This window comes from Eublepharis macularius, chromosome 8, assembly GCF_028583425.1.
Source record: "Eublepharis macularius isolate TG4126 chromosome 8, MPM_Emac_v1.0, whole genome shotgun sequence".
NCBI classification, from domain to species: Eukaryota; Metazoa; Chordata; class Lepidosauria; order Squamata; family Eublepharidae; genus Eublepharis; species Eublepharis macularius.
The window spans coordinates 145,585-172,308 of record NC_072797.1 but is presented as its reverse complement, the minus strand read 5'-3'; the positions used below and the strand labels follow the sequence as shown (position 1 = coordinate 172,308).

Below are 26,724 nucleotides of genomic sequence, written 5' to 3'. Positions count from 1 at the left end.
TTCGGCCCTGGGGCCTGCACGACTGCAGGGAACTCCTACGACCAGCTGCTGCTGCTGCTGCTGCTGCAGGTGGGCTCTTTCGGCGTGGTTGGCGCACTGCTGAATTTCCTCTTCCCGGCGCTGTCGAGTCCCGGCCTGCTCCCAGAGCTCCACAAGTCCAGCCCCATAGCCCGGGCGATGGCGGGGGGGGGTCACTTCCTGCGGCTTGTATTGCGCTTTGCCGCATAACCCGCCTGGCGCTCCAGCCACGAAGGCGGCCGGCGGCGAAGGCAAACCCCGAAGCGCGCCTGCCGGAGGGCTTCCGCCACCGCCGAGCCGCAGCCCGCTCCAGCCGCGAGCCCTTGGCCGCAGGCGCGGCACCGCCCCGGGCGTGGCCAGGGAGGACGGGCGGGGCCGGCGGGCCGTTTGAACGCCGCGGGCGCGAGTCGGTGAGGGGCGCGGCCGGGCTCGGGGCTCCCCGGGGGCCGCCTGCAGGGCGGGGGCGCGCTGGGTCCGGGCTGGGGGGCGCCTCGGAGCGCGGGGTCTGCTGGGCCCCTGCCTCGCTGCCCGAGCCCCGCGCTCCCTGCCGCCGAGCCTGGCGGCCTTTGGGGCTCCGCTGGAGGCCTCGCGGCTCTGCCCTAAGACCCCGAGCCGGCCTCTGAAGGGCAGCCCGCCCAGCCCCCGAGGAGCCCGGCGGAGAAGGGGGCCCGCAGCAGCTCCGCCCCGCGCCCCCGAAGCAGCCCCCTCCCCTTCCCTCCCCTGGGGCCTGCGCGCTCCTTCCCGGCGCGCGTCCTGCCTTAGGACGGAACAAACTTGGCCGGCCGGCCGGGCGCGGGCAGGAGGCGGCTCTTCGCGCCCTCAAGGCCGCCGGCCCGGCCCGCTGCGGGCAGCCACGGGGCGGACGCGGCGCCGCGCCCGAGAGCAGCCCGCCGGCCCTGGCCGTCCTCCTGCTGCTCCAGGGCCGCCCGTCTTGCCCGCCGGAGGAGCCGCGCAGCTTCGAGCGCCTCTTCCCCCTTTGCTTGCAGGTCCTCGCCCCGAAGGCAGCACACGATGGCTGCTGCGCCTGAGCTCGGGCTGCCTGGGAGCGGCCGCGCCCCCGCCGTGGAGGAGCAGCGGGCCCGGTGGGAGAGGAAGCGCTGCCGGGTAGCCAGGGAGCTCCTGGAAACCGAGCAGAGATACCTGGAGCAGCTGGAGCTGGTGGCCACTGTGAGGAGCCCGGGCCGGGGGGGGGGTGCGGTTGGTGGGAGGCAGCTCTGGGCAAGGGGCCCTGGTGCAGGGGGCTCCCTCTTCGCTGGGTGGGCGCAGCACCGAGGCCAGGAGAGCTGAGCCCGTGAAGAGACGCCCTTGGAGGAGTGTGGCAGGCCAAAGGGGGCAAGCCTCTGATATCTCCCTGAGGGGGACCGGGCAAGGGGCTTCGGCACCAGAGTGGCAGAGATAGGGGGGTGTCAGTTGGCGAGGGGGAGGGGGTGGGGTGGGGCTTAGTAGAGATGGGGCAGGGCTGTAGATATGCAACCCAGCTGTGGGTGCTGGATCAGTGGGCCTGCCTTTTGAAAGGGGGTGGCGATGGGGGTAGGGTGGGAGACACCAGATCACCATGGTGGTGTGTTGCGGCTGTCTGGAGCCAGCAAACATCCGAGAACTGTTTGTAACCAGGGGTCTCTTCCCCCCCCCAAATAGTTCGTGACCATCCTGAAGGCCAAGGAGACCCTGAAGCCAGCTGTTGTGGAAGCCCTCTTTGGACCCCTGGAGTCTATCCGCTCTGCCAGCAGGTAATGGGCCCGTTTGGTCAGACTTTGCCAATGGGCAGGGGGAACGGGCAGAGTAGAAGACCGGCTGCCCGTGGCAGAGCTTTGGCTTCTTGGGCAAAGTTTTAGCAAAGGGGTGAAAATGTCACATTTTTGTGGGATGGGAAAGTCTCTTCTCCTCACCAGGTTCTCAGCTGCTCCTTCAAGAGTAAGTACAGGTTCTGTTTTCTGGCAAGATGAAAAATCTGGCTAGTCTAAATTTTAAAAGATTTCTTCTACTGTAAGCTAGATAAGATTTCCTTCTGCTCGTTAGCTGACATCGTTTCTCCAACCAGCAAACATGAACCCAAAATTCAGTACTCAACGCTGACGGCAGGCACTGTATGTAATTGAAAATGAGCTATCCTCAGCCTTACAAAGCAAATAAACTTTGGGCAAGGGAAGAGGTACTGCAGGAAGCTCCCTTGGCCAATGCCAGCCTGAAGCGGGGTGAGGTTCAAGCGCACTTAGACCCACGTGAGATTAGGCTGATCTTCACCTGGTGGGCACGTCTGCAGGAGTGAAGATGCAGTAACGGAAGCGGAGCCATGGCTCCGCGGTGGAACGTCTGCTTTGGACCAGAGGCCCCTGGCTCGTTCCCCAGCATCTCTGCTAGGTAGCAGGTGCCTCAGAGCTTGCAGAGCTGCTGCCGGCTGAGTAGACATCACTGACCTTGATAGGCCTGTGCTCTTGACTCCATAGAGGCCACTCCATGTGCTCGTGAACCAGCAGCCCTTGGTCCTCTGGATGGTGATGGAGGCCAGGGGCCTCTGCCTCTTACCGCACCTGTCAGGCAAGGAACCAAGGTGGCCTGACCCTTTCCTTAGGCTAGGTATTTACAGCTTGCTTTTATCCCCAATGAGGACCCAAAGAAACTTACAATGTTGTTTTCCTTCCCCCTATTTAACCCTCACAGCAGCAAGCCCCTGAGGTTGCTTAAGCTGAGACAGAGGGACTGACGCAAGGTCCACCAGCAAAGTTCCATGGCAGAGTGGGGGTTCGAACTCAGGCCTCCTGGTTCTGACTCCCTGACAATGTTCTTCCTGGGAGGGAATGGGTGGAGCCCACAGGCGGCTCCTGGATGATGGCAGAGGCCACAGTGTTCCCCTTGGATCCCGGCAGCCACAGGAGTAACCCGTGCATTTTCCTTTTTACCCGAGTTCTTGGTCTGTCGGCTATGGCAAGCTGCCATACCAGAGAGTCGATCTGGGGTGGACATTTTCGCCGTGGTGGTGCTCTGCTGTGCTTCTTGGAGGCAGCAGTCCCTTCTAGAAGCCAGGTGCAGAGCAGAGAGTAGGACTCTTGCTGGGACTAAATGCGACAGAGTAACTTTGGCCGTGATCCGCCCTGCTCAGGCTGTTCTCTTTGTACCCAGGACACTAGTTCTTCATCTGGAAAGAGGCCACTTGGGTCTGGGACTGGACAGCTTCTCTCACCAGTTGGTTCTCTACAGCCACTATGCTGAGAACTTTGCAGAGGCGAAGAAAATCTTGCAGGTAGACCTTGCCCTCCTCCACTGGTGTTCCCCTGTGGCTGGGTCGTGCTGTCTGAATGATGCCACAAAGCAAGCCCCAACATTCCCCTTTGAACTTATCTCCTCCCCCCCGCTCCGCCCCCCCCCCCAGGCAACTCTGAGTGCTCTGTGCCCTCTCTGCACCCTGGAGCCACCACCAAGACGCTCTGTGTTCTCTTGGATGGCAGCAGGGAACCTCCCACCAGCAGTTATGACTGCACCTCTCTTTTTTAATTTTTATATACATTTTTATTTCAGTGAATTAACTCGCATAGAACATGAACTATAATAATCTAAATTATACTTCTAGAGTTATCCACTCCTACCATTGTCTACAATCATCTAAGTCATACATATTACACAAACACAGTCATCTAAATCATACAAAGAAAACAAAGATTTAAATCATATTGTCATCAATCGAATCATATCTGTATAGAACTGGCTCATATATGTTCTTATTTTTTCCCTTCTGTTTCACTATCTTTTCCGTGTATCTTCATATCTAACAATAGTTTTATTATAAACATACATTGCCAATTCTTCTTTTTTTCGTTTATAACATTTTCTATTTAAATTTATTCTTAATTATTCTTAATTTTCAGCTATGGAATAAAAAAAAACTTTCCATTTTTCTTGAAATTCTGAGATCGGCCTGTTGCGTATATAAGTTGTTAGTTTTGCCATTGTTGCATATTCGTATAATTTATTCTTCCCTGCTTGCATCTCTTCTTTGCTGGGCTCCATGTAGAAGCAAGTGAGGGAGAACCGATCCTTTGCCCGCTTCAAGAAGCTTCAAGAGACGCGTCCAGAGTTCAGGGGCTGCCGGCTGGAAGATCTGCTCCCTCTGCCCCTGCAGAGGCTCTCGCAGTAAGCAGCAGCATCTGATCCAATGCCTTGCCCCCCCTGCCCCCGCCCGTCCCCCCTGGCAAAGTCCTGGGATCGGACGGGTGGTTGTGGTGACCACAGTCTGCACCCACGGACTGTGAGGATCTCTCTGGTATGAGGCAACTGGCATACCTTCTAGATCCCTCAAGCAGCTTGTTCCAGACGTCAGCCACCACCTCTGGAATTCCCGGGCCTAAAACCAGCGCTGCGCTCAGTTGTTTTGCTCTTCTCCCAGGTCTCCATGGGGTCTCTTTCTCAGGGTGGAGTGGTGATCTGAGATGGGGACATCTGAGAACGGTCAGCAAACCTATCTGCTTATTGCTGCCTTTAGAGTTCTGGCCAGCCCAGAACGGTCCACTTCAGGCACCCACTGGCTATTTAGGCTTGGCAGCAGATTAAAGCATCCCACAGAAAATTCCTGATTCTGTTGTGAACAGCCTATGGAAGGTTAATATGCAAACCAGAGGCAAGGTTTAAACAGCATTTGCTATTAACATTTATTAATAGCTAGGACATTCAGAGAGCAAAATACAACATGATCAACAGTTGGGACTTTCCCTGAAAACAGATACAAGCTCGAGGGGAGAGGTATAGATGGAGTTAGGGTGAGGTTCTTTGCCCAGTTTTATTCTCTGAACAATTGACATGGCCGAGCAGAGTTTTGAACCCAGTTTCAATCACGTTTTAGCCGCTGTTCCACATTGGCTCTCCATGTCCGTACATCCTCCTCTTTCATTTCTTTGGCAGGTTCAGGCACTTGCTGGAAGGCCTAGTGGAGAACACCTTTCCGGAAAGTCCTGATTTTGAGCAGCTCACAGGTAGGCTTTAGAACTCCCATCATGTATGATTAAGATTTCTGCTTGTTCCCACCACTGCTGAAGCTCTGGTCACCTGCCCCTCCACACATCCCCTTCTTGACCCACCTCCTTCAAAGGCCAGTCTCCCACATCACTCCATCCAGAGGGAGGAATTGACCTTGCATTTGATGCTGCACTCTTTGCAGGGAGTTTAAAGTCTGTCTCCAAGGTGTTTCATCAAGTCCAAAAAATATCTCACTTTCATCAGAACTCCTGCCAGATGAGTCGGGTTCAGAAACTGCTCAAAGGACAGAAGATTCAGTTGTTATCTCCAGGTCAGCCCTGTGTGTTAAGACTGTATTATTCTGTTTTACTTAGTGAGCTGCCTTGAACAGGTCTCTGGGGAGATGGTACAGGCATTTTCCAAATGAATAAAGCCGTGGCTGCCACCCTGTGGTTGCCAGGGAACAGTCGCGGGAGGTCAAAGGTGATGGTAAAACAAACTCCTTATTGGACAAGCATCTCCTGATGTTGAGGCCCTGGAGTGCTCATCCACAATTCATTATGCACTGTCTTTTCGAACTCTTTGAGCTAAAATTTAGTACATGAATTAAAGGTTGTAGAAATCCTTCCCCCCGGCATGTTGGTAATCTTGATGGTGCAGGGATGCAAGATGCCTCAGAGGGACCATGGCAGTTTAAAACATCAGGGAAGCTTTCTATACAGATGCAACATGCTGTGCTCCCTGGAACAGATTGTGGATTTAAAAAAAATATCCTACCTGTACAGATAAAAGTATCCAAGGGGGTTTGGACAACAGCTTAGATGCCAAGTATTCTCTCCTCAGATGTTAGCACGGATACCCTTTGCTGTCAGTTGACAGCTGTGCCGAGAAAGTTCCCTGTAGATGTTTGGAGCAGGTGCTCTATTGGGAACGCACCTGGCCCGGGATCTGGGTCTTCCCCTAAGGAACTTTTTCTTCCCACCAGTCCTCTTGACCTTGTTTCCTCCTCCTCCCTCCTACAGGCCGCTGGTACCTGCAGGAAGGGTGGCTGATGGTGGTACCCCCCAAGGGGGAGGAAGTGCAGCGAAGGATGTTCTTTCTCTTCTCTGACATCTTGTTGGTGACGAAGCCTTGCCATCCACTGCACCCTTGGAATTCACACAAGTTTGCTTGCCAGGCTGTCTACCCACTCAGTCAGTGCACAGTGAGGAAGGTTTTTGGCCACACCCAGAGTCACGGAGGGCTGCTCAGTGTAAGCTTTCCTGTGATTTATTTAGAATATTTCTATGCTGCCTCTTCCGAGTTCTTTTATGCTCCTTGCCACAAACCTCTGGTGGCTGCAAGGAGCAGACTAGCTAGAATCAGTGGAGGCAGAATTGGTGCACATAAGAGGGAGGGAGGGAGGGACTGAGCAGGGTTAACTGACTAACAAGGCGCAAGGCTGATTCTGCCAGTCCGCTGAGACTGGGATGCAGAAATCTCCCCTTGGAGGGCTAGACTGCAGAACAGACGGCTGCCCTGCCTTTGTCTCTGGTCTCCTGACAAGCTTCTAGGCACATGTGCCACTATGCCTGTCACCATGGGGTGGCTGGACTCCTTTGGCTGTGTAGATTCTATGCCCCCACCTCTTGCCTCTCCTTATTGAGAAGGAAGTCATGAAGCCGCCCTTTCTGGCCTGCTCTTGCTATCCCACCTCCATTCCTTCTCTAGCTGTCCTTCCCACACAAGAAGCTGCTGCTGCTGTCCTGTGATCAGGAGGATTTTAACAAGTGGCATCAAAAGCTGGTGACTGCCATCAGGTAAGCTAAACGTCTCTCTCGAGCACACACAGATCTCCCCAGGTTGCCACAAGCTGTGGCGTTGCCATGTTTGTGTATTCACAGGTCTCGTCTCTTTTGCCTCCAGACAGCTAGAGATCAACCCCGCTACAAGTTGTTAAGGGGATGACCTGCACAAGCTCCCTCCCCCACCAGGAAACAAGCACAGCTGCCCAGAGAGCAGCCAAGAGCCCTCCCTTGACAGCCACTCGATCAGTGTGGAAACTCTTGCAAGAGCCTGTCCTGACCTTCTTCACAAACCCCGGGCCCGGGTACCACTTGGCCGGTGACCAGTCTGGTGTTGTTTGCTTTGAGTTCCCTCAACATGGAGAGACCAGCAGAGTGTCAGGAACTGGTACTTTCCGTGCTACATCTGCTTGAGCTGACAGTTGTGACAAAGCTCTGCATCTTTAACCTGCCCAGAGGTATCACGGGAGGCTTAGCCTGATGGAAACCTGAGAAGGCCCATAGAAGACTATAAGCGTAAGCACAGAAACAGCCACCTGTCTTGGATAAGCCAGAAAATGGCTGATGAAGTTTGAAGTGTGATACACTGCTAAGACTGCCTGTGGTGGAAGCTCCCCTGTGTAAGAGGGAGAGGAAAGCAGTCTTTGAGCTTCTTATGTAAATGGTTTTACTTGTTCCTTAGTCTTGTGGAGTGTGTGGGCTTTTATCTGCATTTCAGTCTAATGAAGAATGCATTTTGAATATAGTTGGTTTGTTCCTATTGAATTTTTAGTGGTAAACCAGGGTGTAGAAAGGTTTTTGTAGACAGAATCTCAGTGAATCCTTTTAAATTATGCTGGGACAGTGGTAGAGTTTGGTTACATTAGCTTTCCCTGTGCTTCTGAAAACTCAAGAGAGCTGTTAAGAACACCACTGTGGTCAGGAGAATCCATTGGAAGGCTCAACAGATGCCTGACCAGATTCTGCTTGAAAACGCCCAGCAAAGAAGAGCTCCCCGCCCTGGGCAATTGCTTGACTGTTGGGAAGCATCCCCTAATGTTCAACTGCAATCGGCCGTCCTGTATCTTAAGCCCATTAGATGTAGTCCTGCCCAGTGAAGCAGTTGGGAACAAGGTCTTTGCCCTTTTCCCTAGGACAGACCTACGAGGATTCAGATAGTCAGGGTGTTACCAATCTATCAGAGCTCATCTTTCCCAGCTAGGGACTGAAGATCAAGAATGGATGCTGATCTTTGAACCCCATGAGGACATGAAGATTTCTCCCCTTCAGTGCAAAAGCGATAGCAGCACATCTTCAGGGAGCAATCGTCCACCTACCACTGAAGTTCATCACACTGGGACTGGCACCGTTTTGGACCTCTAGCGGTCCTTAGCCTGAACCATTTCAGAGTTTCTCGTCAAAATTACTGCCTACCTCTGAACAGTTTTTGACTGCAAACATTCCCTAAACTGGTGGTGAATCATTATGTGAGTGTTTGAAATTCAGATCTTTTGCCCCCTTCCATGCTCTGGGTGGACTTTCACTTTATTTGGGCTTCCAGGCTGTAGCAAATTTGGGGGTGTAGCCTTTGGGTTTCTCAGCAGTGTCGCTAGCCCTGGAGATTGAAAGGTAGCTTTGAATGCCAAAACTGCAATTCTACCAATGGTGAGAAAAGTCTCAAAACACTGCTTTGGAGTGTGCTGTACTAGTAACAGATTATGAGAAGAATAAATCCCACAATTTGTAAGACAGGTTGGTTGGAGGAGGACACCTTTGGCTGGCTGTCCAGACTTTGGCAGGGGAGGAGAGCCGTATTTAGGAACATCTTTCCTTTTGAATAAATATAATAATTTCTTACTGAGTCTTCTGGGCCTCAGTGCTACGCAGCACGATATCTCAAGACAGAAGGCGAATAATGCGTTTGCCCCATGGCTACATTTATTAATCAAGATAATAGGACTTTTCTTCTAAATTTCCAAAGTCAAATTGCAATTTGAGGGGCAGCCCCTCCTGCCTAACATAGTCCATAAAACAAAGGCATAGGCTGCCGGGAGACATTCCTTGCAGGAAGGGGGGGGAGGGCACAATTTTACCAACTAAGAGACAGCCAAAAGCCTGCATGAAAGACCAGCTCAGTGCCCACCGTCCCGGCATTCTGCTTTATTTCTCTCGCACCGTGTGAATGCATCTCTACACCGCTGTGCCTACGTGCCCCTCTTGGAGCTGGGCTCCTTTGGTCCGGAACACATCGTCCTTATAACCTTTCAGAAGCTGGTTCACCAGGGTCTTTCCACTGTCTCTGCGTGGAATGGGGAGTGGCGGGAAAGGGTTCCCTTTGTATTCAATGACTGCCATTTTGGCTCGATCTATAGTTGTACGATTAGGAATTTGCAGCATTCTAGTGTAGTTCCCTGCATGAGCCTGGAAGCGTGGAGCAAGCACTTTGAAAAGTTTGTGGATGAGATCTTTCTCCTGAAAAAGACCAAAGGAAAGATACTGTACATTGGTTCATGAGTTCCTCTTATGCACCTGGTTAACCAGGTAACCCTCTTCATCTCCACTCACAGAAACTCTCAGAGAGGGTTTCTCCTGCTCAAGTGTCCCACCCGAGGCACTTCTGGTCCCATCCCATGAGGGTAAGTGTCACTGACTCACCGTGAGCCAGAAGTTGGCCATGTTCATGGCTTTGGGATCCGTGTCCCCACGTTTGGCATAGTCGATCAGCTGCATAGAACAAAACATTAAAAGGAAGGGGGTGGTAAAAGGATTCTTTCTTTGCATGGATCAATATCAAATGTGGAGGCCCCTCCCCTCCACTGAGTGGATTTGGCAGGCGGGGAAAGCAGTCAGGTATGTGATAAAGCAGCATGATGGGTCTCCTCAGTAAAAGGAGGCTGTCCCACTCCCCAGGTCTTCTGGGACACAGAGCATGAGTGGGAGATCTGCAATAACAAGAGACCGGGGGGGGGGGGGGGTTCCTCGGTTTTACAGTTCCACCCTGCTAGGTCTCTTCCAAACGTGGCAAAGATTTAACATTGAAACACAGGGAGACCAACTGACAAAAAGTAATTTTGATTTCCACAAGAAGGGATTTCCTACTTATTTCATATCAAATTTTTAACTTGCCAACAGAGACAAACTGAAAGTTCCGTATAGGAAACCAGGGCCCTGGTTTTACTACAATGCTAAGATGTACTCCAGTGTTGGTGATGTACTTGGCCGGTATCTAATACACTGGAACCATTATTTTGAAGGGCGGTCAGTTGTGTTAGGTGCTCCTGAAAATGCTAAACACACATGCATACGGAGCAGGCTACTTTGTGCCGGTGGCTATTTCGACTCCCTGGCACAAGACCGGCTGCAGCTTCGGGCGGGGCGGGGGCGGCAACGGGATCCCCACGGGGAGGAGTGCCAGGGCGAGGGGCGCCCCTGTGGCAGGGAGTTCCGCCGGAGCTGCGGGCGCCCCTCCCCCTCCCCCCCGGCGCTCACGTGCTCGGCGTAGAAGCGCATCTCGTCGAGGCGCGCGCGGGGGGCCTCGATCCGCTCGTGCCGCACCAGGCCGGTGAGGAGGTTGCGCAGCAGGTCGAGGCGCGAGCGGGGCCCGTAGCCCAGGCGCCGCCGCAGCCGCCCGTGCGAGATCCAGGCCGCCGCCGAGAGCCGCATCGCCGAGACCGAACCGCCGTTCGGACAGCCGGAAATCCGCCCCGGCCCCCGCCCTCCCGCGCCCGGAAGCGGAAGCGCGCCTGACGTCACGCGGACGGCCCAATCCGCTCCCGCCCCGGAAAGGCGGTGGCGGAAGCGGAAGCGGAAGCGTATCTGCCTCGGGAAGCCGGGTGGAGCGGCCGATTGGGAGGTCTCGGCCCAGCCCGGCCAGCCCTGCGCGTCGTTCTCGGCCTCCTCCTCGCCGCAGGCCTTCGAAGGAGCCCCAGAAGAGCAGCCGAGAGGCCGCGGCCCTTCCCGAGCCCCCAGGACGGCCGAGCGCGCCTCTCTCGCGCAAATAACATCATCATCAGTCATCATAATAACATTCGATTTCTATACAGCCCTTCAGGACAACTTAACACCCACTCAGAGCAGTTTACAAAGTATGTAGTTATTATCCCCACAACAGCAATCACCCTGCGAGGCGGGTGGGGCTGAGAGAGCTCTGAGAGAACTGTGATTGACCCCAGGTCACCCAGCCGGCTTCAAGTGGAGGATTCGAACCCAGCTCTCCAGGTTAGAGTCCTGCTGCACTTAACTAGTACCCCAAACTGGCTATAGAGTCTGCCCCCCTCGCCCAGGCGCCCCTTCAAGCCCTCTCCTGCCGCCCGGCCCCTACTCTGGGTGGTGGAACCCGTCCCCCGTCCCCCCGGCGCTCCCCAGTTGACTCAGGGGAGACCTATGAAGAGCGCATGAAAGTGTTCGGGGCTTGCCCTTACTATCCTGTGGATCTCGGTGGCCTGATTAGCAGATTCATCTTCAGGGCTAGTCTGGGTTGGGAGGGCCCTTTTTACAGCTGCATTGACTTGCCTCTCTAGCAGCAGTGCTGGGCCCAGTAGAAGCTCTGGTCTCTTAACCTAGTCTGGAAGCGTCAGCTGAACCCCGTTGAAAGTGGGGAGCACAATGTCCTTCAAGATCTCTGCCTTCCCAAACAGCATCACATCAGAGATTTCTAGGTTTCGTTTCAGTTGGTTTCCTTTTAGCCAATTAACCATAGCAGTCAGGCAACGACTTAGAACCTCTATTCTCTCACCAGGAGATTGAGATAGTGAGATATAAAACTGAGTATCATCAGCATGTTGATGGCATCCAGTTCTATAGCTATGAATGATTTCTCCTAAAGAATTTATACAAAGGTTGAATAATATGAGGGATAAGATTGCTCCTTGCAAGATAATTCCCACACTGAAGAGAGCTGGTTACCAACGGCAACCTTTTAAGTCTGTTCCATGAGGAACGATTTAAACCAGTCTAAGGCATGTCTTCTTGATACCTGCTTCTGCCTCCAAATTTGTCAACAGGATGGTATGGCCTATTGTATAAAAAGCTGCATATAGATTCAGGAGGAGCAACAAAGAAGCATGGCTTTTGTTTGTAGTCAGACAGGTCATTCGAATAAAGCCATTTCTGTCCCATAGCTTTGTCTGAAACCAGACTGAGAAAGGCCCAGAACACCAGAGTTATCGAAGAAGGCCTGGAGTTGGTCAGCTGCTGCTCTCTCAGTCACTTTGCCCAGAAAGGGCAGATAAACTGGGCAATAATTGGCTACACTATTTTTGTCTAGGGATGGTTTTTTTAAGTAGTGGCTGGATCAGTGCAGGATCAGCCTAAAGCATCTCTGACAAGTATTCATCCAGCCTCTTCTTGAAAACTGCCAGTGAGGGGGAGCTCACCACCTCCCTAGGCAGCTGATTCCACTTTTGAACTACTCTGACCGTGAAAAAGTTTTTCCTAATATCCAGCCGGTACCTTTCTGCATGTAATTTAAGCCCATTGCTTCGGGTCCAGCCTTTCCTCGTAGGGCTCAGTCTCCAGACCCCTGATCATTCTTGTCGCTCTCTTCTGCACCCTCTCGATTTTGGCCACATCCTTTTTGAAGTGAGGCCTCCAGAACTGCACACAATACTCCAGGTGCGGCCTGACCAAGGCAGTATAGAGAGGGGCTATGACCTCCTGCGATTTCGACGCTATGGCCCCTTTGATACAACCCAAGATTGAATTAGCCTTTTTTGCCACCACATCACACTGACTGCTCATATTTAGTTTACAGTCCACTCTTACCCCAAGATCCCTTTCACATATACTACTGCCCAGAAGTGTGTCCCCCATCCAGTATTTGTGCTTCCCATTTTTGTGGCCCAGATGTAATACTGTGCACTTGTCTTTGTTGAATTGCATCCTATTCACAGCTGCCCACTTCTCCAGAGTATTCAGGTCTTGTTGAATTTTAATTCTATCTTCTTGGGTGTTTGCTACCGCTCCCAATTTGGTATCATCAGCAAATTTAATGAGCAGCCCTTCCACTCCTTCATCCAGATCATTGATAAAAATATTGAAAAGTACCGGGCCCAAAACGAAGCCCTGCGGCACCCCACTGGACATCTCCCTCCAATCTGATGAAACGCCGTTGACCACCACTCTTTGAGTGCGGTCCTCTAACCAGTTCCCTATCCACAGAACTGTCCTATAGTCCAGTCCACAGTCTTCCAGTTTGCCCATCAGAATGTCATGGGGGACCTTATCAAAAGCTTTACTGAAATCCAGATAAATCACGTCAACAGAGTTCCCCTGATCCAGTAAGCTGGTCACTCGATCAAAGAAGGAAACCAGGTTGGTCTGGCAGGATCTGTTAGGAACAAAACCATGCTGACTTCCCCGGATCACTGAGCGGTCCTTCAGATGCTTACAGATTGATCCCTTTAAAATCTGTTCTAATATCTTCCCAGCAACAGAAGTCAGACTGACCGGCCTGTAGTTTCCTGGGTCATCCTTCTTCCCTTTCTTAAAGATTGGGATAACATTTGGTCTTCTCCAATCTTGTGGCACATCCCCAGTCCTCCAGGAGGCCTTGAAGATGATGGACAGGGGTTCTGCAAGTTCTCTAGAAAGTTCTTTCAGCACTCTTGGGTGCACCCCATCTGGCCCAGGGGATTTGTATTCATCCAATGCAGCCAGATGCCTCTCCACAACCTCTCTGTCAATGTCAATTAGCCACTCAGGTGTCCTGCCACATTTTCTACTATCTCTAGATGTGCCTGAGTTCTTCAGGGAGAAAACAGAGGCAAAAAAGTCATTAAGCCTGTCTGCTTTTTCTCTGTCCTGCATCAGAGTTTCTCCATCTACTCCCAACAGTGGTCCAATTGCCTCTTTTACCTTGTGTTTGCTTCTCACATATCTGTAGAAGTTTTTCTTATTGTAGCGAGCCCTCCTGGCCAGACCCAGCTCATACTGAGCTTTGGCCTCTCTGATGGCTGATCTGCAGTACCTAGTAACCCTCATATACTCTTCTTTAGAGGTTTGTCCTTCTCTCCATTTCCCGAACATTTCCTTTTTCTCCCTTAGCTTATTCTGGAGCTCTCTGTACATCCACATTGGTTTCTTGGAGCCCTTACCATGTTTCCGTCTTGCTGGGATAGTGAGGGCTTGAGCTTGCAAAAGCTCGTGTTTGAGAAGGGCCCACCCTTCACTCGCTCCTTTCCCTTCCAGCACACTCCCCCACGGAATGACTCTTTTTTTAAAAAATATTTTTATTAAGAATTTTCAATTATTTACACAGGGGAGTGGTGCAAAAAATACTGCAAAGTGATATTCTTATATAACTTGATTATACATCCGATATAATAACTAATATAAGTTTCATGATATAATATACTTGGTTGTCCAATTCAGCCTAACATATATGTCTTTCCATCTGTCTACAAAAGTTTTGTTATTTTCTAAATTCAGAATTGAGGTAAGTCTGTCCATTTCTATACAATGTAACAACTTCTCTATTAATTTTTTCTCGTCAGGTACGCACTTTTGTTTCCAGACCTGTGCATAAACCAGTCTTGCAGCAGTAATAATATGTTGCAATAAGTATTTTTGTTCGTTTGAAAACTTGCTATCAAACATAGACGATAAAAATATCACCCCACGGAATGACTCTTATCAAGCCTCTGAGTTCATCAAAGTTGGTCCTATGAAAATCTAACCTACGAGTCTGGCTATGAACTTCCTTGGCCCCCCACAGCAACTGGAATTCAAGGAGGACATGGTCACTTTCCCCTAAGGTCCCCACCACCTTCATCTCATCTACCAATTCTTCCCTGTTGGTTAATATCAAGTCTAGTATGGCCAAGCCCCTTGTAGCTTCCTCCACCTTTTGAAAAAGGAGTTATCGGCCAGGCAAGTCAGGAAATTGCGTGATTCATGATTCTTTGGTGAGCCTGTCTCCCAGCACACATCGGGGAAGTTGAAATCACCCATAATTACAAGGTTCTGATGTCTGGATACTCTACCAATCTGTTCAAAGAGGGCAGCATCCATTTCTTCTCGTTGGTCAGGTGGTCTGTAGCAGACTCCAACAATAATACCCTTTGTCCTTCCTCCCTTTATTTCTAACCATATGCTTTCCACCAGGCTGTCCGCCCCATTCTCCATAACTTCTTGACAATCAAGTCCTCTCCTCACATACAACGCCACTCCACCTCCTCTTCTACCCTTCCATTTTTTCTTGGAACAACTCATACCCGTCCACTAGCGCATTCCAGTCATGGGAATCATCCCACCAAGTCTCAGTAATTCCTACTATATCATGGCCCCCTGTTTGCAATAGACGCTCAAGCTCTTCTTTCTTATTGCCCATACTTCTTTCTTATTGCCCATATTTGCAAGCTGCTGGTCTAAAGAAGGGCAAACTGCTTTGATTTAACTTGCTTTACTTTCATTCGTGGCTCCTGAGTGAGTGAGTGAGTGAGTGAGTGAGAGAGAGATGTTAATTATGGTTGTTGTGGGTTTTCCGGACTGTATTGCCGTGGTCTTGGCATTGTAGTTCCTGACGTTTCGCCAGCAGCTGTGGCTGGCATCTTCAGAGGTGTAGCACCAAAAGACAGAGATCTCTCAGTGTCACAGTGTGGAAAAGATGACAGCTACTCTGGGATATAACAAAACAAAAATAAACTTTTATTTAGTCAAGAAGCGTATTGGTTTCATAAATGTAGTTCTCGGTTCTTAAAGTTACTTCATTTACTCTCATTCACACAGATCTCTTCTAAGGCTTCACACACAGTCAGCATCTCAGTCTGGTTTCAGACAAAGCTATGGGACAGAAATGGCTTTATTCGAATGACCTGTCTGACTACAAACACAGTCAGCCTCTTTCTCTAACTCAATATTTGTCTCACAGAAATGCTTAAAACTCCTCAGGCAGCACACAGCCAGCCTTTCTTTCCCTGACTGAGTGTCCTTTCACAAACATGCTCAGTTCAGGTTCCACACAGGTGATATTTCTCTCATAAACACTTCAACATACTCAGGCAGCCCACAGCTCGCCTGCTTTCTTCTGACTGAGTATTCTCTCTCTGCTGTCAGTCTCAAACTGCATTCACTCCGCCCACCCTCTCAGTCATCAACCAATCATATCACTCACTCATCCCTCTCTTTCACCCCCACTCTTCACCTATCTCATCAAGCATTTAAAGATACATGCACACATTTACTTGGAATCATTGCAGCACCTGATGAAGTGGACTTGAGTATACAAACTCTTGGGCAAGAAAAATAAATTGTCTTTTAAGATGCCACACAATAAAGTTCACGTCCTATGTGAGATTATGACATGGATTTTATTGTTTTTATTGATATAAAGTTCACTAGTTGCTAGGCAGAATGTAAGTATTTTACATGAATAAATAACTGTTATGGTCATAGCGTTGATTTAAACCCTTTTGTGTTTTGAAGACAAAGCTACTCATCCCTTAACCAAGAAGACAATCTAACTTATACACAGTAAAATAGTAACGTTTCTTCTTGATCATAAACATGTTCCTTCCAGGGCAGTCAAAATGGCCTAGAAAGAATGCAGGATGAGGTTGAATCCCACATAGGCATTAATCCCAACACAAACTGTTAACCCATTCCCAACTTTGCAATGTCAAGGAGTCCTAGGACACATTTCTTACTGGAGCTGGGAACACCTATTTCCATCCCTCCCCTCCTTGGACATCAGATTAACACTATGAATTTGGCAAACAAAGAGAAAGCACTTTCCCCTTTTCTGTCTAGGTGTATTTAGGGTGCATTCAATGGCCCCATAAATCAGTTTGAAAATGTATTTTGGCCTTATGCTTTATTATCGTGGGGTGGTCAGTTGTATGCTACAGTCTGTCACCATTTCCTTAAGATGCTGAATGTAAGGAATAGTTACACCCACATCTTTAAAAAAAAGACAAAAGTGTATAAAGCCCTCCTTAAAGACAGTGTGAACCAAAGATGCTACCTCACTCAGTTTCCATTGGTGGTTTTAATCACACTGATGAAACCAAAGATTTTTTTCATGCATGGCCTGCTCCTGAGAAAAGAACCCTTTCTACTAAACCTTCCACTTCCCAGATTTACTTACTATGTGCATTTGTTTCATCTATAGTTACACTTGCTTTTGGCTTCTGGTGCAGCATCACTAACAGTGATGCTCTAGATAAACGTGTAATTTTATAAATGGACAAACTAACAAGGAAATTGAAAGAACAAGAAGAATTGGACTATACATTAAGCTGGGAAAAATTCAAGAAATATGTGGAGAAAAAGTGGGACATGAAGGGGAAATTGTGGTCTTTGGAGAATTAGGGGAGATAGAAACTTACTTAAGCATAAAAAGGGGTATATTTTATTGTATTTTTATATTTATAGGGGAGTATGAGTAATAAGGTGATAGGGAGTATATGTGAAATATAGACAATATAGTTAATTGGTATGCAAGGAATAGTAGGTTATATATATATATATATATATATATATATATATATATATATATATATATATATATATATATATATATATATATATGTAGTTTTGCTTTAGTTAGTATATGTACTTATTACTTATATGATTTATATATTTTTAATTAAGATAAGCAATATAGTTAGTGTAGATAGTTAAGATAAGTAAAGAGATTTGATTAGTATGTATAATATAGATATATATTATAGATTTTAAGAATTTATATAATATACTTTTTAGATTAACAGCGCAATTCTATGGCCGGCCCCAACTCCGGCGCGGCTGCACTGGTGGTGTGGCGGCGCCGCCGGGCCGGATCTTGTGCCAGCAAAGTGTGGCCGCAGCGGCGCCCGCAGCGGCGCAGAGATGCAATTTTGGAGAACCAGAAAGTGTTGTGGGCGGGTCTGATGCACGGCCGCCGCCAGGCGCAGCCAAAGGGCGCTGTTCCTGACAAGCGTCAGGGGGAGGGGCCAGGAAAGGCGCAGCCTATGGGCAGCACGCGATCCCGGCCAGGCCCCAGAGCAGCAGGCAAACCGCGCCCATGCCGGCAGACTGCCTCGGCTCGTGTGTCGGGCGGGGCTCGCAGTCGGGAAGGAGAGGGGTGGGCGTAGTCTGAGAAGCCTTTCCCCCGTTTGCCCAATGTAGCACCAAGTCCGTGGCGGCCGCGTCCAGAGAGGTTGGCATGGGACTGGCAGGCGCCCTGCCATGAGGAATCCAGGGCAGCAGCCAGTCTCTGGCAGCAGGGGACAGCCCCCCAGTGGCGCCGAAGGGGAGGGCTGGCCTGAGGCCGCCACCAAGAGGCAGACACAGCGGGCCTGCCCCCTCGTCCCCATCCCAAGGCAAAGAACACAGACACCCATTGCACAGAAATCAGCCTTTATTATTATATCATCCCACCTCCCCCAGCAGACGTGAGGAAGGGGAGGCGTGGGAGGCTGGCAACTGCTCCACGGGATTGGATGCGAGGCAGGACGCCCTGGGGTGGAAGGTGTTGGAATGACCAATGGGGCTGCTGCAGACGCCCGAGGGGCTGGACCTCTGGGAGGCAGCCGCTCATGGGACTGTGTTGCTGGGGCTGCGGCTGCGATGGGGGCGACCCTCCCCAGGCGCGCGAGACCTCCTGCCCGGGATATGGCATCCGCCTGCCACCACCCTGGATTCTCCATTGGTGGGGGCTAGGGTTCCAGCGAGCAGACCGTTTCCCCTGCCATCTCCCGCCCCCTTGCAGTGGCAGCTCGCACCACCCTCTCCCTGGCTTATCGGGTGCCAGCTACTCTCCCCACCGGGGATTGATCCCCCTCCCCGCTCACATGCCCCGCCCCAACCCTCTACCTGGCCATAGATACAGGGGGGTTAGCCGTGTTAGCCTGTGGTAGCGAATTCAAAAAGGGTCCCGTAGCACCTTTAAAACTATCCAATTTTATTGTGGCATAGGCTTCTGAGAATCAAGTTCTCTTCGGCAGATGGGTGGTACAGACACTGATCAAATACAGAGGAGGAGGGGGGAGGAGGAGGGAGGGAGGGGGCGGGGAGGCAAGACGGGGTGTGTCGGATACATTTGTGGCAATGTGCAGGTGGGGAGATGTGACGGGAGTGTTGGGGGAGGGGCGGAGGACGAAGTCAGACTCGCAGACACAGAAGACAGTTGTTGTACATCTCGTTTTATTGCACTGGAAAGAGCGGGCTTGCGTTTAGGCTGGCGAGGGAGCCGGAGCATTCCACACAGCCATCCTTCCCGCTCGGAGGGGCGGGGCTGGGATGCAGGCCGCGGCGCGACGGTGCTTCCTGGGCTGCAGCCAACCGTCCGTCAGAGATGTTTGGGGAGGGCGGGGCGCGGGGGAGCAGCCATGCCCTGGACGTGCCTGTGGGGGAAAAAGACACGTGTGGGCTTTGCCTCGTTCCACTGGCAAGGCAAGCCCCACACTCCGCCATCGGGGGGGGGGGTTGCACATGGTCGAGGGCAGCAGCTGATGCCTGACGGTCTGGCGAGGATGCACTCAGCCTTGGGAAGCCTTTACCTTTATGGGAGGGAATGAGCTGGTCACAACAAACACCTGGCCACATGTGGTTTTTGAGGCGCCTGTCTCTGAGGCAGCCAGGGGCGGCCATGGTTGGCCCCCACCCCTGCTGGGCCTCACCCAAAGCGGCAAGTGAGCGGGTGGGTTCAGGTGAATGGGCGGTTTGCACTAATCTGTGGAACGCCCCCCCCCCCTCCTCCTCACCTGTCAGCGCTCCGTCGGTCATCACCAGGTGGGAGCGCCAGAGTCAGGGCACCTGCAAGGAAACGGGAGAGCATGCGGTTAATTTACAAAGTGTCATTCCCTTCTGCCACGGAAGGGTTAGTTTGTTTGTGCTTAGTTAGAAGCAACTAGCATGCATGAGTCCAGTTAGCTGTTGAGTCATTCTTTCTATCACGGTAGAAAGGGAGTTAGGCAGACATTTGCACCTCTTCCCCTTTACGCGAAGTTCCCCCAGTTTTTCGCAAAGTCCCCCGAGTGCATTCTGCGCCTGCCAACGTGAATGCCCTCAGCCCGTTTCGGTTTTCAAAGGGGCAATGCCACTCAGCAGACGGGCAGAGCCTCCGGCCGAGTGCTCACTTACCTGGGGGTTTGGGCGGCGCTGGCCGGATGTTTTGTAGGGCGCGGTCGCAGGTGATTGGGTGCAGAGAGGGGGCTCGTCCACGCCGGGCGCGCACGCTGATTGGTCCCCGGGATAGTTCTCATCCTATGCTACTTCGGGCCATAGGGGCGGGGCGGGGCGCTCAGAGAGGGGGCTGATTTTTCGCCGTTCCATGGACGCCTATGGGCTACGCCTTCTTTTTCCGTGGCGTAGCTTTTTTGCGCCGCTGTGGGCGTTCCCGCTTCTGGAAGAGCTTAGGGAGCGGACTAATTCTGACCCCGCCTTGCTCCCCGCCCCCCCCTGCGTCGGCATAGGGCTCTACGCCACTCCTGCGCCGCCGCCCGGGCACCTGTGGCTTGCACCGGTGCTGGCCCGCCGGCGGGCCAGCGCCGCGTCCCAGCGCGGGCGGAGGGCCACTTACGCGGGCGTACGGGCTAGATGCGCCGTCGCAAGCCTTAGTTCGGTTCCTGTTCACTTTCCCTGCCCTTCTTAGGATTGGGCTGCCCGTTGGGTATGGAAAACTGTGGGGAGTCACCAGAAAAAGGGGGGGGGATGTAATGGGGTGGATAATGATAATGTTTTTTATGTTTATGTTTGTAAACCCATCCAATAAAAATTCTTTAAAAAAAATAGATAAACGTGTAATTTATAAAACTAGGACGAGTGCTTTGCTTGAGCCAAAGTGTTAAACTGTTCCTGGCCTCTTCATGGCTCGCCTTGTAAATGCACTATTTGAATAAATACTTCAGCCTGATAGAAAGGCCACTACTGGGGGGGAAAAATGCCTTCGCCATTGTGCTTTCCCCCCATGCAATTGTTGTCAGAATTTTGTTAGTGGGTCGGAACCAGGCCTTTTTGGCCTATGTTAGAAATAGAGAACCAGCTATAGTTTGGGAAAAAGAAATCTTCCAAAAGCTCTGTCCCTGCAGAATAAAGTTGCATTTCCTGGGAAGATCTCACCCTCTGTGACAGGGAATAGATGAGGCCATAAAAGTTGGTAATTGTTTGGGACCTTTTTGAGTCCTCTGGCCTTTTTCATATAAATCACCAAAAGAGCAAAGGTAATGAGGACTAGGGCAAACAGCAAATCTCTGGGAAGAACAGGATATGCCAAAACTACTTCTAGTAGTGTGTAAACATTCCTTTGTAATTTACAATGCATATCAAAGATGCAGTCTATCTTAAGAGGTAAAGGATGTGTAGACTGGTGTTTACATGAAGACACTGTCTTTTAAGAACAAAGACAATGTAATTGATTAGGATGTTGATGAGGCAAGCCTTTGATATCTCCTTATAAAAGAAGGACAAACCAGATACTCAGGACCCTTCTTTTGTTAGAGGATAGGGACCTCACTGGTCCCTGCTCTCTGCAATGGGGGGAGGGTCTCAAGGATCCTTGATTGGGGGAAAAAAGATATCTTAATTGTTTTGTATTATTGTTATGCCTAACTAATGATTTTGTACTCTGTATCTATCTCTGTAGTGTTCTAGTGTTCAGCAGAGGTGAGGCCCTGAACTGGTGCCTTGTTTCTCTGCTTGTATTCTCCTTTGCCTTTTTAAATAAAAACTTCCAGTCTTGCTTAAGACCTTTTTGCAGCTGGCACATTATTCTTAGCAGAGACATCAGTTTAGTACTAGGGAAAGATCAATTGAGGTTGCAATCTTTACATGCCTACGGTAAGAGGCAAACCCAAGCAGCTGGTGGACTAGTCCCCGGTTGCAGAGCAACAATTTCCACAACAGCAATGAAGCTGTTTTTGAAATGAAAGGGAAATGTTTGTTGTTGTTTCCACTTTCCTGCTGGCAAACCAGAAGTTTCTCTCTCTTCCCCTTTGCAAGCAGTTTGAGTTCCTCACTCAGGCAGGCCATGCAGGACTTACCAATTCCTTCAAATACCTCAAATACTTCAAATATGCCGTCATGTGCCAACAATGTCCCTCTGCTCTGTACATTGGACAAACCAGCCAACCTCTACGCAAAAGAATAAATGGACACAAATCTGACATTAGAAATGGAAACATCCAGAAACCAGTGGGAGAACACTTCAGTCTACCAGGACATTCCATCAAAGACTTAAAGGTCGCTGTGGTTCAACAGAAACCTTTCAAAAACAAAATCCAACGGGAGGCTGCTGAAGTGGCGGGGGGGAGAGACAGTATTGGCTAAAATTGACAAACAAGCACCACAGAGGCAGGGAAGTAAAGCAACATGTAGTACCAGAGGTATAGTTCAGAGAATGCAAGCTTGGGGTTGGGGAGAATCCTTCCCTATGTGTTAAGGAAATAAACGTTTTTTATTTACATTTATGAACTCCCCTTTTTCTCCCTAATGGGAACCCAAAGTGGCCTACAACACTCCTGCCTTCTTATTTTATTCCCAGATCAAACACTGGTGAGGTCATCTACCCTGAGAAAGACCGGCAGGAAGCTTCCAAGGCGGAGTGGGGATTTCAACCTAGGTCTCAGAGCACAGTGTTGCTCTGATGCCTACATTTTGCTGGCTCTTGGCTTTTCGGGAAGGCCGGACTACAAATGTCTGCTTCTGCAGATAGATTGGTGATGGGACAGGGCAGAATATTCATAAAGGAGTTGAACTATAAGCAATAATCCTTAATACTCGTTTCTATCAAAATGTGCACCTGCAGTGCAACTTCCTTCTCTTCTGACAAGTTTCCTGCTCGCTGCTCCTGCCATTGCTCTGCCAAGCAGTCTACAACTTCCAAGGCAAGCCCATATGCTCCTGGGTCTGGCTCACCAGCTCAGCTTGCAGAAAAAGATCTCTGTATTCTCCAGCAAGTGTTGGTGGCAGGCACAGCTGGCTGAGCTCTGGCTTGGGAAGAGCTGTGTGTCGAAGAGTAGCAAGTGTCACGGCTCTGCCACTGTCTGCTGCGACACCAAGGACGCGGTCTCCATCAGTTTAATGAGGTCTGTGTGGGTGGCTACAAAGGAAACATGCACAACAGCCGCCGCTGCAACAACATGGGATACCTGCCCTCTTTGAACACACACCGACATGCTCTGTGGAAATGTTGCTTTGAGCTTTATTCTGAAATACTTGGCTTTACTGGTAACTTCTCCCAAATGGTGGCCTTTACACAAAATGTTCTAGCACCTGGCCCAGACATCTGAAACAGAAGTACCCCCCACCCCCACCCCTGCAGCTTTGCATGTGTAGGCACCACAGGAGCAGCTTTGAAGGAGCAAGTGGTGGGTGCTTCTGCCTGAGACATGGAAGCACCTCAGCTTGCTATGAATGGCCTGGTGTTTGGTGGAAGCCACAGCTCACCAGTGGAGCACATAAACTGCCCACCAAAGGCCCCAGGCAATGAACAGGAGGACTGGGGAAAGCATCTTGATGCTGTTAGTTGCATAATACTGTTGCAAAAATAGCTAGGTTTGTGACCTGGTGCTTTACCCGATGATTTACACCAAGACTTGGAGAACTTTTAAGAGGAAAAACCTTCATTTCATGGAATGAGGAGGGCAGTTTCCGCAAGTAAAAACACTCCTGAGTCCGCCCAAATATGGCAGGGAGGGTCTTTTATACCTTTCTCCGTCTTGAAACAAAGGAGTTAGCTGCGTTCGTCTGCAGTAGCAAAATAGAAAAGAGTCCAGTAGCACCTTTAAGACTAACCAACTTTACTGTAGCATAAGCTTTCAAGAACCACAGCTCTCTTCGTCAGATGCCTGGAAGGTATGAAGAAACTGGCATCTACTTCCCCCTCCCCTCCCTACCTATATCTCTCTGGCCAGTTTCTTCATATCCTCCGTGCATCTGACGAAGAGAGCTGTGGTTCTCGAAAACTTATGCTACAGTAAAGTTGGTTAGTCTTAAAGGTGCTACTGGACTCTTTTCTATCTTGAAACAAAGGCTCTGTCCTGAAGAATGCCCACCTCCTTCTGTTTCTGTGCCCTGGTGGAACTTTCCTTCTCCTCCTCTCTCTAGCTCAGACTAGTTCTTGTTTACAGCTACTGTCTTGCTGTCTAAGCTGTTCTTCTACACTGTTATACACTGAAACCAAAGCAACTAAACTGCTTTTTTTCAAGCTAGCAAGAAAAAGGTGATGCTTTTGCTCACAATACTGGGCTAGACAGATCAGACCAAGGGTCTCAGGGTATCTCAAGGCCATCTCACATGCAAACGAAATGCTACTCCTGGGGCAGGGAGTGGAAGATTCTCTCTTTTTATTTTGCCGATTTATGCATGAGATCATTTGAGCTTTGGGGTATGAAGTAAACAAAAAATAAAATTCCCCATTGCTAATTCTGATGTCCGTATAACTTCCACCCCCAGACTATTCGTCCCCACGTCCTCCTCGTTCCAGCTTCGGTACCGTTTGGTGCTTTTTTGTTTGTTTCTGCCCAGCGGTCTTTCTTCGCTCCAGGCAGCTTTAGGAAAATAGATTTTTATTTATAAATACCATTCTACATACATGCAAAAAACTAACTTATTTCAACTTGTTGTTACAGAGATGTACTTTGAAAGGACTATAAAAGACTTTAGAAGACAGTGAATAACTTTAAGAAACATTGAAAAAATATGAAGAAATTTGAAAAACTTGAAAAACTGAAGAACTGTGAAGAAGCAAACATCAAATACAAACATCAAATACAATACAAAATACAAAATACAAAATACTAAGCATAATTGTAATCAATAAACTACTTCTATTTTTTTTAAATGTAAAAATATGCTCCTGTGTCTATTTATTGAGTATTATTAATGTCTATTAATTCAGGGAACCGGGGGATTAACCTCCGCAAACCACCTCCATCTATTCCACCACAGTGCCTTCTTGGTTGCCCTTGTTGCCCTTTCCTCCCATCTCCTCACTTTCCCCAAATAGCTGGTTACATAAGAGATAGTGTGCACCAGGGGAACTGGTTGTTTAGTATAATTTTCCTGTTTCCTGTTCCTCATAATGACGCTAAGAAAAATAAGATTCACCAATCTAGCTATAGCCCATGGAGTCCTGATATTCCTCGCTCCAGTTTGTCTGGGTTCCCTTCCTTCTTTCCCTCTCCGCCAATCTACTTTTTTTTTTTTTGAAAATTTTTTATTGGGTTAGAATCCATTATTTCCACATTTACATTCAATTTTCCCCAATTTTTTCATCTCTAACCCCCTCCCTTTCCCCCCCCTTTTTGTTGACTTCCAACAGCTTTCCAACCCTTTGTCCCCTTTCCCTTACTTTTATTAGCTTCCTCTATCTAAAACAAATATATATTCTCCATTATTCTAAGCAGTACATCCTTAACTATTTTTAACATTATATGCCCAAACTGTAAGCCTTTGTTTCCATCTTGGATAAACAATTTATCCCAATTTTTCAATTTCAGGTATTTCTATATATCATAAACCATATAGATCATACGTTCGTTTATATCAAACAATTTGACTTATTCTCTATATATATTACTCATTCTATCTTTTTATAATAGTTCTATATATCTCTCCTCACGTAGTCAATCAATTTGACCCATCTATATCTTCAGACATTCAGTTTGGTACAAAACTTGTCAGAAAAAAAAGAAAATATTGTTAGTTAATCGCTCCTTATATTTAGTCCTTATAATTAATTATTTTCTCTATGTTCTGTTTGTTAACCTATATATATCTATATATATGTCAATCTATTAATCTGACTGCTTATTAATTCACATTTATCTCTTCTCCCCCCGGTAAAGTCTCCCCCCTCTACTTCAATACTTCAGTAGTTCTCAAACTGCCACAGTTTTCCTCCCACCTCCCATTTCTTCTCCAGGTATTGTTTCAGCTTCTCCCAGTCTGTGTTGAACTGCCCTGAGTCCAGATCTCTCAATTTTCTTGTCATCTTATCCATTTCAGCCATATACAGCAATTTGTAAGTCCAATCTTCAATAGTTGGCACTTCTTGTACTTTCCATTTTTGCGCATACAAAAGTCTAGCTGCTGCTGTCATATAAAATATCAACGTCCTGTGTTGGGCTGGAATTCCCTCCATTCCCAAGTTCAGTAGCAGGAGTTCTGGGTTCTTATTAATTTGAAATTGTAAAATTTCACTCATTTCTCTTATTATTTCCCCCCAGTACTGCCTGGCTACCTCACACGACCACCACATATGATAGAGGGAGCCCTCATGCTTCTTACATTTCCAGCATTTATTAGAAGTGTTCAAATTCCCTAGCGCAATCTTCTTTGGTGTCATGTACCAACGATAGATCATTTTATAAATGTTCTCTTTGATATTAATACATGTCGTTGTCTTCATTGTAGTTTTCCACAAGTATTCCCATGCCTCCATTGTTATTTCTTTATTAAAGTTTATAGCCCATTTCACCATTTGTGTTTTAACTATCTCATCCTCGGTATACCACTTCAACAGTACTTGGTATACCTTGGATATTCTTTTCTTATCTTCTTTAAGAAGGGTCTGCTCTAGTTCCGAATTCTCTATTCGTATACCTCCCTTTACAGAGTCCGAATTATATAAGTCTCTGATCTGTCTATACTGGAACCAATCGTAGTTAGGTGATAGTTCCTCTTGTGTCTTTATTCTAAGTTTGGATGCTTCAGTTTTAGTTATTTCTTTATACGTTAAACATTGTTGTTCATTATCAACAGCTCTCGGGTCTATCACCTCATATGGAACCACCCACAAAGGGGTTCCTTCTTGTAGATAAATTCTGTACTTCTTCCAGATTATGTATAGACTTCTCCGAACAAAGTGATGCAGGAACATCGAGTTGACCTTTACTTTGTCATGCCATAAATATGCATGCCATCCAAATATTTTTTTATATCCCTCTAGGGCTAATAGTTTCTTGTTCTTTAATGTCATCCATTCTTTCAACCAAACTAGGCAGATTGCATCATGATAAAGTCTCAGATTGGGCAGTTGCATTCCGCCTCTTTCCTTTGCATCTTGTAAAACTTT

At 48.9% G+C, this 26,724-nt stretch overlaps 2 protein-coding genes across 2 annotated transcripts; one reads left to right on the top strand and one right to left on the bottom strand.

The window, feature by feature from the left end:
* The first annotated feature begins 393 nt into the window (after positions 1-393).
* Positions 394-7,468, top strand: ARHGEF39 (Rho guanine nucleotide exchange factor 39). Its single transcript, XM_054986132.1, has 10 exons — positions 394-428; positions 1,005-1,185; positions 1,657-1,748; positions 3,139-3,259; positions 4,028-4,146; positions 4,912-4,982; positions 5,168-5,296; positions 5,988-6,217; positions 6,676-6,764; positions 6,871-7,468. Exons 2-10 carry the CDS (start codon positions 1,030-1,032, stop codon positions 6,902-6,904), a joined length of 1,041 nt encoding a protein of 346 aa, XP_054842107.1. The 5' UTR covers positions 394-428; positions 1,005-1,029; the 3' UTR covers positions 6,905-7,468.
* Positions 7,469-8,641: 1,173 nt separating this feature from the next.
* MRPL17 (mitochondrial ribosomal protein L17) lies at positions 8,642-10,439 on the bottom strand. Its single transcript, XM_054986913.1, has 3 exons — positions 10,218-10,439; positions 9,384-9,452; positions 8,642-9,200 (listed from the first exon to the last, which is right to left on the bottom strand). The coding sequence occupies exons 1-3, from the start codon at positions 10,389-10,391 to the stop codon at positions 8,919-8,921; spliced, it is 525 nt and encodes a 174-aa protein (XP_054842888.1). The 5' UTR covers positions 10,392-10,439; the 3' UTR covers positions 8,642-8,918.
* Between the last annotated feature and the right edge of the window lie 16,285 nt (positions 10,440-26,724).

Bases quoted from the DNA above. Each gene is read 5' to 3' on its own strand.
- ARHGEF39 (XM_054986132.1), top strand. From the start codon at position 1,030: ATGGCTGCTGCGCCTGAGCTCGGGCTGCCTGGGAGCGGCCGCGCCCCC. The intron at 5,297-5,987 runs GTCAGCCCTGTG...TCCCTCCTACAG, and splicing joins GATTCAGTTGTTATCTCCAG to GCCGCTGGTACCTGCAGGAA. The intron at 6,765-6,870 runs GTAAGCTAAACG...TTTTGCCTCCAG, and splicing joins AAGCTGGTGACTGCCATCAG to ACAGCTAGAGATCAACCCCG.
- MRPL17 (XM_054986913.1), bottom strand. From the start codon at position 10,391: ATGCGGCTCTCGGCGGCGGCCTGGATCTCGCACGGGCGGCTGCGGCGG. The intron at 9,453-10,217 runs GTGAGCGCCGGG...TGTTCTATGCAG, and splicing joins TGCGCTTCTACGCCGAGCAC to CTGATCGACTATGCCAAACG. The intron at 9,201-9,383 runs GTGAGTCAGTGA...GGTCTTTTTCAG, and splicing joins TGGCCAACTTCTGGCTCACG to GAGAAAGATCTCATCCACAA.